The sequence below is a fragment of the Panulirus ornatus genome, chromosome 55 (assembly GCF_036320965.1).
Source record: "Panulirus ornatus isolate Po-2019 chromosome 55, ASM3632096v1, whole genome shotgun sequence".
In the NCBI taxonomy this organism is placed as follows: domain Eukaryota; kingdom Metazoa; phylum Arthropoda; class Malacostraca; order Decapoda; family Palinuridae; genus Panulirus; species Panulirus ornatus.
Genome location: NC_092278.1, coordinates 18,694,672 through 18,706,762, shown reverse-complemented (window position 1 = coordinate 18,706,762; position 12,091 = coordinate 18,694,672). Strand labels below are relative to the sequence as shown.

The 12,091-nt window shown below is 41.3% G+C and overlaps 1 protein-coding gene across 13 annotated transcripts in view; it reads right to left on the bottom strand.

Annotated features, from left to right (window-relative positions):
* Positions 1-2,106: 2,106 nt before the first annotated feature.
* hlk (hulk) overlaps positions 2,107-12,091 on the bottom strand; it is an 82,483-nt gene continuing 72,498 nt past the window's right edge. For all 13 annotated transcript variants that reach the window (XM_071692927.1, XM_071692926.1, XM_071692930.1 and 10 more), the window contains 5 exons: positions 6,388-6,462; positions 5,856-5,963; positions 5,321-5,461; positions 5,025-5,204; positions 2,107-4,782 (listed from right to left, as the gene is read on the bottom strand). In XM_071692927.1, the coding sequence (XP_071549028.1) occupies positions 4,610-4,782; positions 5,025-5,204; positions 5,321-5,461; positions 5,856-5,963; positions 6,388-6,462 (677 nt within the window). In that variant the 3' untranslated portion in view covers positions 2,107-4,609. The remainder of the gene's footprint in view (positions 4,783-5,024; positions 5,205-5,320; positions 5,462-5,855; positions 5,964-6,387; positions 6,463-12,091) is intronic.

The following is a 12,091-nucleotide window of genomic DNA, read 5'->3' as shown; positions in this document are numbered from 1 at the left end:
GATGCTCTGTGGAAGGTATTAAGAATATATGGTGTGGGAGGAAAGTTGTTAGAAGCAGTGAAAAGTTTTTAAAGTTTTTATCGAGGATGTAAGGCATGTGTACGTGTAGGAAGAGAGGAAAGTGATTGGTTCTCAGTGAATGTAGGTTTGCGGCAGGGGTGTGTGATGTCTCCATGGTTGTTTAATTTGTTTATGGATGGGGTTGTTAGGGAGGTAAATGCAAGAGTCTTGGAAAGAGGGGCAAGTATGAAGTCTGTTGGGGATGAGAGAGCTTGGGAAGTGAGTCAGTTGTTGTTCGCTGATGATACAGCGCTGGTGGCGGATTCATGTGAGAAACTGCAGAAGCTGGTGACGGAGTTTGGTAAAGTGTGTGGAAGAAGAAAGTTAAGAGTAAATGTGAATAAGAGCAAGGTTATTAGGTACAGTAGGGTTGAGGGTCAAGTCAATTGGGAGGTGAGTTTGAATGGAGAAAAACTGGAGGAAGTGAAGTGTTTTAGATATCTGGGAGTGGATCTGTCAGCGGATGGAACCATGGAAGCGGAAGTGGATCATAGGGTGGGGGAGGGGGCGAAAATTTTGGGAGCCTTGAAAAATGTGTGGAAGTCGAGAACATTATCCCGGAAAGCAAAAATGGGTATGTTTGAAGGAATAGTAGTTCCAACAATGTTGTATGGTTGCGAGGCGTGGGCTATGGATAGAGTTGTGCGCAGGAGGATGGATGTGCTGGAAATGAGATGTTTGAGGACAATGTGTGGTGTGAGGTGGTTTGATCGAGTAAGTAACGTAAGGGTAAGAGAGATGTGTGGAAATAAAAAAAAGCGTGGTTGAGAGAGCAGAAGAGGGTGTTTTGAAATGGTTTGGGCACATGGAGAGAATGAGTGAGGAAAGATTGACCAAGAGGATATATGTGTCGGAGGTGGAGGGAACGAGGAGAAGAGGGAGACCAAATTGGAGGTGGAAAGATGGAGTGAAAAGGATTTTGTGTGATCGGGGCCTGAACATGCAGGAGGGTGAAAGGAGGGCAAGGAATAGAGTGAATTGGAGCGATGTGGTATACAGGGGTTGACGTGCTGTCAGTGGATTGAATCAAGGCATGTGAAGCGTCCGGGGTAAACCATGGAAAGCTGTGTAGGTATGTATATTTGCGTGTGTGGACGTGTGTATGTACATGTGTATGGGGGGGGTTGGGCCATTTCTTTCGTCTGTTTCCTTGCGCTACCTCGCAAACGCGGGAGACAGCGACAAAGTATAAAAAAAAAAAAAAAAAAATTACTTTCGATGCTGATCATGTGTTAAAGATAGGTACCCAAGTCCCGGGATCTTAACCTTAGGGTTATTTCCTTCCCACTTCGACTCCATAAAATCAATAATTTTGGGAGTTTTCTTTCAAAGTAAAACGAAACATATATGCATTCTTCTAACATTACCGCCAAAACATTCTAAAGCAATTTAAAATATTTTCTGGTGCCATCGACCCGATATATATGTCGTAGAAGGCGACTAAAAGAGGAGAGAGAATGGGGGCTGGAAATCCTCCCCTCTCGTTTTTAATTTTCTAAAAGAAGGAACAGAGAAGGGGGCCAAGTGAGGATATTCTCTCAAAGGCTCAGCCCTCTGTTCTTAACGCTACCTCGCTAACGCGGGAAATGAAGTATAAAAATATATATATATATATATATATATATATATATATATATATATATATATATATATATATATATATATATATATTAGTGGGAAATAACGGTAAACAAATGTTAAGCATTAAACACTTTCGTACACTATACATACCTGGACAGTGTGCAATAACTCCACTCAGCTCTTAAGTAAGAAGCATTATCATCAGTAGATATGTTGGTTTAAACTGCAGACTTGTACTTCGTGGTAACTTCGCCACTGTAACATGCATCAGTTCAAGTTCAATAACACTTCAGATTCGGATGTCCAATGGCTTCCGTTTTGTACTATGAGTCACTGTGGCCAGGTCAAAAGAACTAGGGCCAGCAAGCATTTTGCAGAATCACCTACACAAAAGATATATATCAATAATCAGCACTACAAAATCTTATCCTAAACGAAATACAGCCGAGGTAAAAAGTGATACGATAACAAATACTCCTTTATTATACATGGAAGTCAAAATGTACATAACATTGCATATATCTACTGTGTTAGCCAAGCGAGTTTAGCTGTGTGAACTATGCATCAACGGTATTAAGAAAAATACAAGTAACCACGGGATACTAGGATGGTGTTACGGTGATCTCGAGAAGCCTAGTCTGTGCGGGAGAATCTCAGGTGGAGGATTCGCCTGGTTCTCATGGCAGCAGCAGTCCACACTTGGCTGCCTACTGGAAAAAGCAACCTCCTGCATTCGGTGGTCGAGATAGACTAGCACGAAGATATCCTGAGCAGCTTATCTCCAAAATCTAATAATTTCGGTATAGTTATACGTACATCCTACGTCAGTTCTCACCCATATTGTTTCTTAACCTATGTTCACTAGGAATATATATATATATATATATATATATATATATATATATATATATATATATATATATAATTTTTTTTCTTAAATTATGGTAGTTTGTCGGACGTTACGGGCAAATGAGTACCCTATATAATCATGGCCAACTCATACACGATACAATTTATATAAAATCGAGCCCGGATGAGCCCCTCTAAATTCATAGACAGCAACGCTAACCACTGCATTACAAGACCGTAAAATGGTTTTATCGAGTAACTGCAAATTAGTCCATATATGAAAGCCCTTTGTTGCCGTACTATTTTTGTGCAATGTCAGTTGCAGGGCTTTAACCACACATCTACCACCGTACCTCTCGTCTCTCGTGAGTCTTAAGGAGTTGAAGTTGATGGCACAGTTTCGATTCACGCAGCCTCCGACCTTCACTACTCTGTTAGACAAGTCTAGGAACGCTACCGATGTGAACATGTCATGGAGTGGGTGAGAGCAACGAACGGGTGGCTGAGGATTTCCGTTGGGAGGGACGGCGGCACACTGGCTTTCAAGAGATTCTGCAGACATACACTAGACTAGCTCTAGACACGAACCTTCACGTGAAATTAAGTCACTTGAGATTATTCATCTTACTTTAGAATCCGCAGTAGATAATCTTCAGGAGAACAAGACAAGACAAAAAAAAAACATCACTGTGTACATGTAATCACATTCAGTCTGTTGGCGGGATTGAGATTATAAACACAACTGTCAGCGTAGCCTGAAACATGGTTTGATTATTCGTCTTACAGTTCATACTTTAACTACACGTATATCCTCGCCATATTTCACAAAGTATCTACTTTCAGCTTAACTGTAGTGGATGGTTGAGTTACGATTTGAAGTTGTAGGCACAACAAACCTTAGGCCGACCGACAGAATGCCTACGAACAGACCGGAATGTTACGTTATCGATTTCTTCCTAAATTGAGGCTGCTGATTGAAAGACAAAAATACCCAACAATAGACAAATACACCGAACATTTCTTAATAACAAGGCTATTCCGGATATCATTCTTTTTTTATGGCAAACACTGAATTACAATGTACATTTATCACGGTATGGATAACTCAACAACAAAATGACCATGGAACTGACGCAACACGGACATATAAATGACAACACAGCCTCCCCATAGGACGCCTGGTAACACGGTTAAAATTGTCTTGCATAAGCGCTAAGCATCCTGTAGCGTTTTCTTTGGCAATACGTCAGTAAAATAATCAAACGAAACAAAACTTGAGACGACTGACAGATCAGACGTGGGAATTCTTCACACAGCTCACGGTTTTCGTTATCATTATTTATCATTAATTAAGATTTTCGCCTTCTTGGGCAGCATCCATTAACTGACCGTTTGCCTCTGTCCTGGTGACTTAAAGTGGCAGCCTCACAGAGCCACTCGAACACACGCCACGCCAAGAAGGCTTCTTCATGTGCCATTATTTACTACAGTGGCTCACAGGCACTGACAATTACTATTACGTTTATTAACCCTTGACAATTTACGGTCGTAAATGTTTACAACGACAGCCACATTTTTCTTCATGACAAATCACAGTTGTTGGTTTGAGGATCTGAATCCTTGCCAGGTACTAATATATACGGATGCCAAGTAGGTGAGGCTTGTGTAAGTTTTCTGATTTTTACGCGGGTGAAGCTAAGTAGCGTGGTGGTGTATAACTAAGACCTACCCATCAAAAGCATCCCTTCTATCCTTCTGACTCGCAATAGTCATCACTAATATCATAAGCACTGAACATTATCACAATTTTCAAGTTACATACCCTGTACCATTTCATATTCTGGTCGCATTATTCTGTTATTAGTATTGTTCTATAAATCAAGAATATGAAGTCAATATATAATATATAATATATATATAATATATAATATATTAATATTTCCCTTCGAGAATCGGTCACTATGGTCACAGGTTAACCTTACATACCACCCGGATGGCATGAAGCCTCATATCCATTTTTTCCATGTCTAGATCTACGTTAGGTATCATTTTCACGATCTTGATTAAAATGTGTACGTTACATATAGGAACTTTGGAGCCACAAAACAACAGTATGTGATCACGCTGCCTTCTGATGGACGGGATTCTTGAAGCAGAAGATGAGGAATAATGTGTACATGATGAACGCGAAAGTGATAGCCCCTGTCGCATACATGAAGAGGTTCAGTTCCGGATGCTTGAACCGATTTTTTTGCAGCCACTCCAACACCTCCTCCTCCGCCATTAGGTCTCCTAAAAGAAAGTAAAAAGGTGTATCATTTTCTTTGTCTTCTAAAACTGAGGTTATATATATATATATATATATATATATATATATATATATATATATATATATATATATATATATATATATATATATATATATATACATTACATTTCCATTCAAAGAATGAAGAGACGAGACATTTTGTGAAATCCTCTTATTGAGAAAGGTAAGCAAGCCCCTGTGACTTGGGTCGTAAGCCAGGACCCACCTCTGTAGATGCTAGGGAACCTTCTCCTGAAGTACACAAGGGCTGGAAGCTTCTGTATGCCGTACTTCTTGGCGTAGCGAGTGTCCCGGATCTTGACGAAAGTTATGTCCAGGTCGTCAGTCTCGTCATCGATCTTCTCCAACTCTTCAAGCACTTCCTCGCTCCTGGCGCTCTCCTCGTCTGTGGAAGACAAACATTCCAGGTAAAAATACAGGCATCCAATGCGCCATCAAAAGCAAGCCTTCAGTACCCAGCAAGTCCACACATCAACAATGGCACAGTGTATGTCAACTCACAGAAGTAAACAGCCACGAAGTCGTTCTCGTCTAAGAGCTTCTCCAGCATCTTACGGTTCACCTCCTCGATCTCATCCTTGATTTCAAACACGTCCTGCGAAGTCAGCCACTTGAATACCTTTTCCTCGTCCAGCAGGTCACCTGTACGAGGTTCGAGAAGTGCCAAATCGTTTACTTGCGTCATGTTTGGTAAAGGAATCTATTTCCATACAACACAGTACAGATTCCGTCACAACAAAGGTGTGCTTTATATATATAATAAAGAAGCACAAACCGCTTCGAAACCCAACTCTACTGCCTCAGGTTCTGATCAGAACTGCAGCTTACCATCAAGAATGAGGTCTATGTCACCGGCAAAGAATAATGCTTATAGAACTTAATAACTCTAGTTCTTACCACATCTCTTTCACTGAATCATACTGTTTGTCTATAAATCTATAAAGGATTAAATCTATGTGTGTTCTTTCAACTACTATTCTAGTTTGATGTTTAATCGGAGTTACAAAAAGGAAGGTTAGCGTTAGCTGATGCCAACCGTCGTATACAAGCGGCGTTTTCTTCCTGAAGTACACAAGCGCTGGGGTGTGGAGGATGTTGAACCTCTGGGCAGCGTCGGGGTCGTTGATCTTGACGAAGTCGATCCCTGAGGACATGAGCCAGAGGTCAGGGCTTATGCTTTCTCAGCACCTCTCCTAGGTATCCCAAAATAGCTCAAAGGCAAACATGTGCAGCTTTGATACAAAAAAAAAAACGTCTAACAAATGATGCAACCTAAACATATACATATCAAAAAGAGGATGTTCAGTATCTTTTTAAGTGTATATACTGAAAAAGATGTCTGGTTAACCGACCTTCGAAAACGACTAGATTTTAAAGACTTTGTTACTGTAATTCATGTCATGATCTATATATTTTACTGCGACTACAAGACTGCTTTGTAATGCTGTATAAGAAAATAACCCGTTGCGTGGCAGAAGTTCGAACCACGGATTGAGTCATTTGTCTTGTGAGCCAGAGTGATATAAAGGAGGCAAGTGGAGGAGAGGACCATAGCAGGCAGCACTTACCGAACATGTCCACCTCGTCATCGATGTTCTCCAGCTCCTGCAAGACCTGCTCGCAGTCCGGGCAGTCGTCCTCGTCTTTCGGGAACAGCAGGGTAGGGGGGAGAGAGAGAGGCAAGAACAGGGAGTTAGAGACAGTTCACCACCAACACAAAAGATGTCAATGACGCTTCTGTATCCAACTCATATGACAATGGCACGTCAATAATTCTTACGTATGTGGCATATTGAAAATGGATGATGTTAGTCAGTTACATTTCTATGACTCTCTTAGGGACTCGAATGACATCACATTCCTCAACATACAAACAGACTCAGGTGACAACACGTTCCTGATTGCCAAGGTTATGGAAAGAGCAGCGAGAGCGCCTCCACCGGTGACCCATGTGGCGAGGTGTCTAAAGTGGTAGTGGTAGTGGGGTCGCGGCCGCCCCGCCCGCCCGCCCCCAACAGCCTACAACACGTACATCGATACTCGTGTAAGGATGACGCCGCTGGGAGGAGGGAGCAGAGGTCAGGCTTCAGGGTAAACGACAGCAATATGGACGAGTCTGCATGCGGGGCAGCAAGCTGATCATCATCACCACCCGTCACTGTGGGCCCCCCAACGACAGGGGAGGATATCATTCGACGACCATCTGACATTTGTCGTGTGCAAGGCATTGTGAGCTATGCCACCTGACAACAGTCTCTCCTAATCCCATCTTTGAGTTTTATCAAGTACTTTAATCAAAGTTCTTTCCGTTGACGGTGAAAAAAAAACCCTATCTGAATGAGTCTTTAAATGCCTTAACCGGTTCCCTTCAGCACCATCCGGCCTTTGAACTTAAGGGTAAAGTCAGAGGGTCATATCCAAAGGCTTTTAAATTTTGGTCAAGGGTCGACCCGTTGTACCCAAGGAATTAGCGAAACGTCTCCGAGGACATGTTGAGCGGGTATGAGAAACCTACCGTGCAATGCCCAATGATGATAATAATGACCATAACAGTTGGAAGTTTAAACGCTCGTCAAAAGTTCAGGCACATTATGGAACGCGCGTGTGTGACTGAATGTCGTCAGTTGTAGCATGTGACGGTATATTCTGTGTGACGCAGTATGGCCAGGTGTTGTGTGTGACGCTGGATGGCCAGGTGTTGTGTGTGACGCTGTATATATATTACATGACGACTCACCAGAGATGGGTTGGTCTGATATTCAACGTGGACTCGTCAATAGCCTGCATTTGGATACGCCACACATCAATTCGCTGGAGGAATATTCCACGTCTTATAAAAAAAGTTTATTCATGATTTTTGGAATAGGCTAAACCATGGTGCAAGGCCGTAGGATATAACGTGATTAACGGTAGAAAAAGTCTACATGTTCACCCACACCGCAAGGCCTAAACTGAGACAAAGCTCAAGAAAATTCGAGCAAATGAACTACAATCAAAGTTACACGAAATAGCAATTCAATGAGAAACGTCTTTGACAGTCATGTCTAAAATACGTGGGTCCCAGGGAAGGGATTTTCAAAATAGGTTGGGTTTCCCTTCCTAAGCCGTGTAGTCTCCACCCACTGCAACAAGATACTGAATCCCTTACGCTAAACGTACTGGAACGGAAAGTGGCCTATGAAGCCCATTCTCTTGGTGATGAGGAGCCTCGCTAGTCCTCCGTCTAGCAAACATGACAGCGTAAAGAAAATATGTGTAAATTCTGAAAGCGTTCAGTTTTCTTGACTGTTGTTCGTAAAAGACAAGGTTGGTTTATATGGGAAGAGCATTACTCAACAGACTTCAGATGAAGAAGCTATCGAACACCACAGCGTCATCCAGATAGCTCATGGGCATAATATATATTCAGTAGAAGATATATGGTACATAAACGCATCGACACATGGCATGATCACAATGCAATACAGGACAAAAGATGGAAGACCCAATGCTCTTTACTGGGTTGATATCCCCTACAGTGAATAGAAGTCAACACTGGAATCCATGACAGAAATCACAATTCGGTTGGATGTAAGCCAGTCAGGAGGCCAGTGATGATGGATAAGCCAAGTCTTTTCTTGGAATCCAAACACATAAGCAAAACCTGGATCCGCATGGATCTTCTGGTACAGATATATATACATATTTTGTACAAAAGCTTAACGAGCTTATACAGCTTTTACAGGCCCTGACACCAGTTGAAGCATTCAATAAACACTTCTAAGTCACAAATAAATGAAGGTTTTAGACACTTTTTTTTTGGCACGAACGTACATTTTTAATTCAAGCCGCAACCTGAAGTAATGTCAAACAACCAAAACGCTCTCAACATGCCCATACATATTTACACAAGTGCCCATCCTTCACTATACCAGTACCAGGACCTGAAAGGTATCAAGGCATATGACTCCCCAACACTACAAATGTTGTTGACGAAGATTATCTTTTCCACCTCCCGTTGCAGACCCCTTTCCCCCGGTGGCACCAGAGCCTCTGTGAGGGCTGCCGGCCATATTCCGTCGTTTACTCCTGCACCTCCATGATGGGGAAAGCTGCCGCGTATCGGGGAAAACACGGATAATTTCTTACAATGTATATTTAAACTTGATGTGCGGCTCTATCAGCAGGGGCAAAGAAGGTTAGAGATAAGGGATCTGGTTGGGGAGTAAGGGACATAGGGAGATGAAGTGCATGAACATCTTGGCTGACGTCTTTTCGATTCCACTTGGCCGGCCATCTTGGTTGAAATCAACGACTGCAGAGCTTAAAATACACACACACACTTAAGATTTCCTCAACAGATTCAACTGAAGGCCGTCGCGAATCACTAAAACGTCACTGTATGCTTAATCACGGATAACAAAACATTACACCTAAAAAATATGTACGTAACGATATGTAAACATCAAATGAACTGGGATATTCAAAGGAGATTGAAACTATTAAAACATATGTGCCTGCTAGTCGCACATTTCTGTTTTCATCATCTGCATACACGGTATAAGAAGAATCTCTCAAATCACAGCAACAAACTTAGGCTAATTTAGGTGATATCTTTTTTAGCTATGATGTTCCGCTTAATCTTGAGAGAAAAACACATTACATTCATGTCATCCAACATGGCCGGCTGCAGAGGAGTGTACGTCATCTTAAGACCACAAGCCACAACACTTCGATGGAGTCACACCACTCCAAAGAACAGTGTGGGACTACAAGTGTGAGGGGGGGAAGATGTGTTGGAGCATCGTCGCATCATGGGATATAACTCTGTATAGAAGCATGCAGGTAAGACTGCTGTGCAAATACTCTATCTTCTGTAGAGGTTTTGCGGCACTACTTTGGTGCATTTTGAAGATGATCGACATTTTGGTCCATTTTCGCAAAGACCTCAAATGTTCTGAATTTCATCGCGGCATCTTGAGATTTCAGAAATGCACTCAGAAGGCATGTGAAATGTGACAAACTTCTAGAAAACACTCTTACAGTAACAACCGGTAAGGAAGTATTTAAGTAAAATGACACGATGACATTCCAAAGAGACTTTCAGAGTTACACCTTACATAAAAATATCTAGGACGAGTTGACAAATATATTCGCGAGGATAGAGAAAAATGAAAATCCTATCACCCGTACATCAACTACTGTCAACGTACAAAATCTTCATGTCTTGTTCGCAGACATGAAGCTGGCACGCTTACACCAAAGCGTAGCAGAAACCTCTACAAAGCCAACAGAGCAGCAGTCCTTAATTTACAACGTAAGTGGCATACAAAGGTCACCGGCAGTGATGTGGTGTGTCACAGGAGATGCTCATTGCCTCAGAATGCGTGAAAAAAAAACTTAATGGCATTATGTAGTTAATTCATTAACGGTCGTTAAGGTATTTAAGAAAAACATCAAAACATCCACAAATACAAATCTCTTTCTCTCCTTTATATAGTTGTTAGCCACACTCTACAGCAGAGTTACGTACGATAAAGACCGATGTTTTTAGTAGTGTCACAAAAGATGATTAGAAGCAAAACCAAGCGGGAGAAGGGTGTTCCACACGGTCATAAACAAACATCCAGGTGATATATAGAATTAGGTCTCAGAAATACCACCTCCAGGGAAAGGGGGTGTAAAAGACTTGAAGATCGCTATCCGCCAGAGGAATCATACGTTTCGTCCCATACAATTTTGAATCTAATACAGAGAAGATAATGAACCAGCTATTTTCTTGTTCTGTATTATTCAGCTAACGACTAATGCCAATCTGTGCTAGGACCAATAAGACACAATGCTATTACTACGGGTTTACAGGCAGGCTGGTGTGAGTAAGACTGATTTGCAATAAAAAAGAAAATATGAACGAATACATAATCCTCTATCTTACTAGATGGCTGCAAACTTTTTGATACCAAATTCATACCTTTAGTCACTATTTCTAACGAAGCAAACTAGAACAGTGTCATTATCTTTGCGATGGTTATTTAGCCTGTCTACAACTACAAATCCTTAAAACAGTTAAAAGAAAAAAGAAAATGTAAACAAATGCAAGAGATATGTTTACACAGGAATGACTCCGTCCGTAAGCGCACTTAATGCTGAGTTTAAAGAAAGCTTCGCCATTACTGGAACTTGCACTAAACTTCACATATAAAGACCTTTTTGATTACAATTGACGATAACCGATACGCTGAACCTCCAACTCCTAAAATATGTTCCCTACATTTTGTTTTCATGCTGTGATAAAAAGTTTGGCAGCTATTATCAAAGTAATATTTTTCTGGAGCCAAACATAAAGCGAAAGCTCTAAGACTGGATAAGCAAAGCAATTCAATAACTACAATTTCTTTTTAAAAGATCTGGATGTCGTCTGAATTTTTTGACACCATCAGGGGATATGCACGAAAATGCACTTGGGAACTTATCGTGTTTCATTTCCCTGTGGTAAGAAAGGAATTCAGTTGATCACGCGCTCAATTGTGATCTCTTCCAGCATATATATATATATATATATATATATATATATATATATATATATATATATATATATATATATATATATATATGGAGCTACTAAACTCCGCCTGTATGTGGTTATGCTCAGAGTGAAGTCACCTAAAGTCACCTTCGGCACTGTTGTACCATCATCACTGACTGAAAAGGTGTACAATCTCGTCAAAGACCTCCTCACTACAAAGGAGACCATCACTTCCCTGCTAATGACAGTAGAGCAGCCCTGAAGCTGTAGGAGCCCCGTTCAATGGGGTCCTGTGGTTATATGTGCGACAGGTGTTACCAGACGCCACCTGTTTTGCGCTTACACCGCGAGCGACATGTGAGCTTCAAATGGCCGTTATCATTGTGAGAGGAAGGGTCGGGTACTCTCATGTCAAGGATGCTGTCACAGAATCCACCATTTCACTGCTCCTGAGTGGAGCGCAGCCCCGAAGCCGCACAAGCCCCATGAAAGGAGTCTTGGTGTTGTAATAATAATAATAATAATAATAATAATAATAATAATAATAATAATAATAATAATATATAAATAAAAATAATCTACATATCACACATGGTAAAACTACATTTTACCGATTACTTGTCCATCGTGTCATTTGAAGCCACGTAAACACGACATGACTTGTAAATGTACTGTAAACTTATCTTTTCCGCTCGTGATACGTAAATCAGACTGAACGACATTTACATCACATGATGACGCTTTGATCTACTCCCCCACAGCTCGGG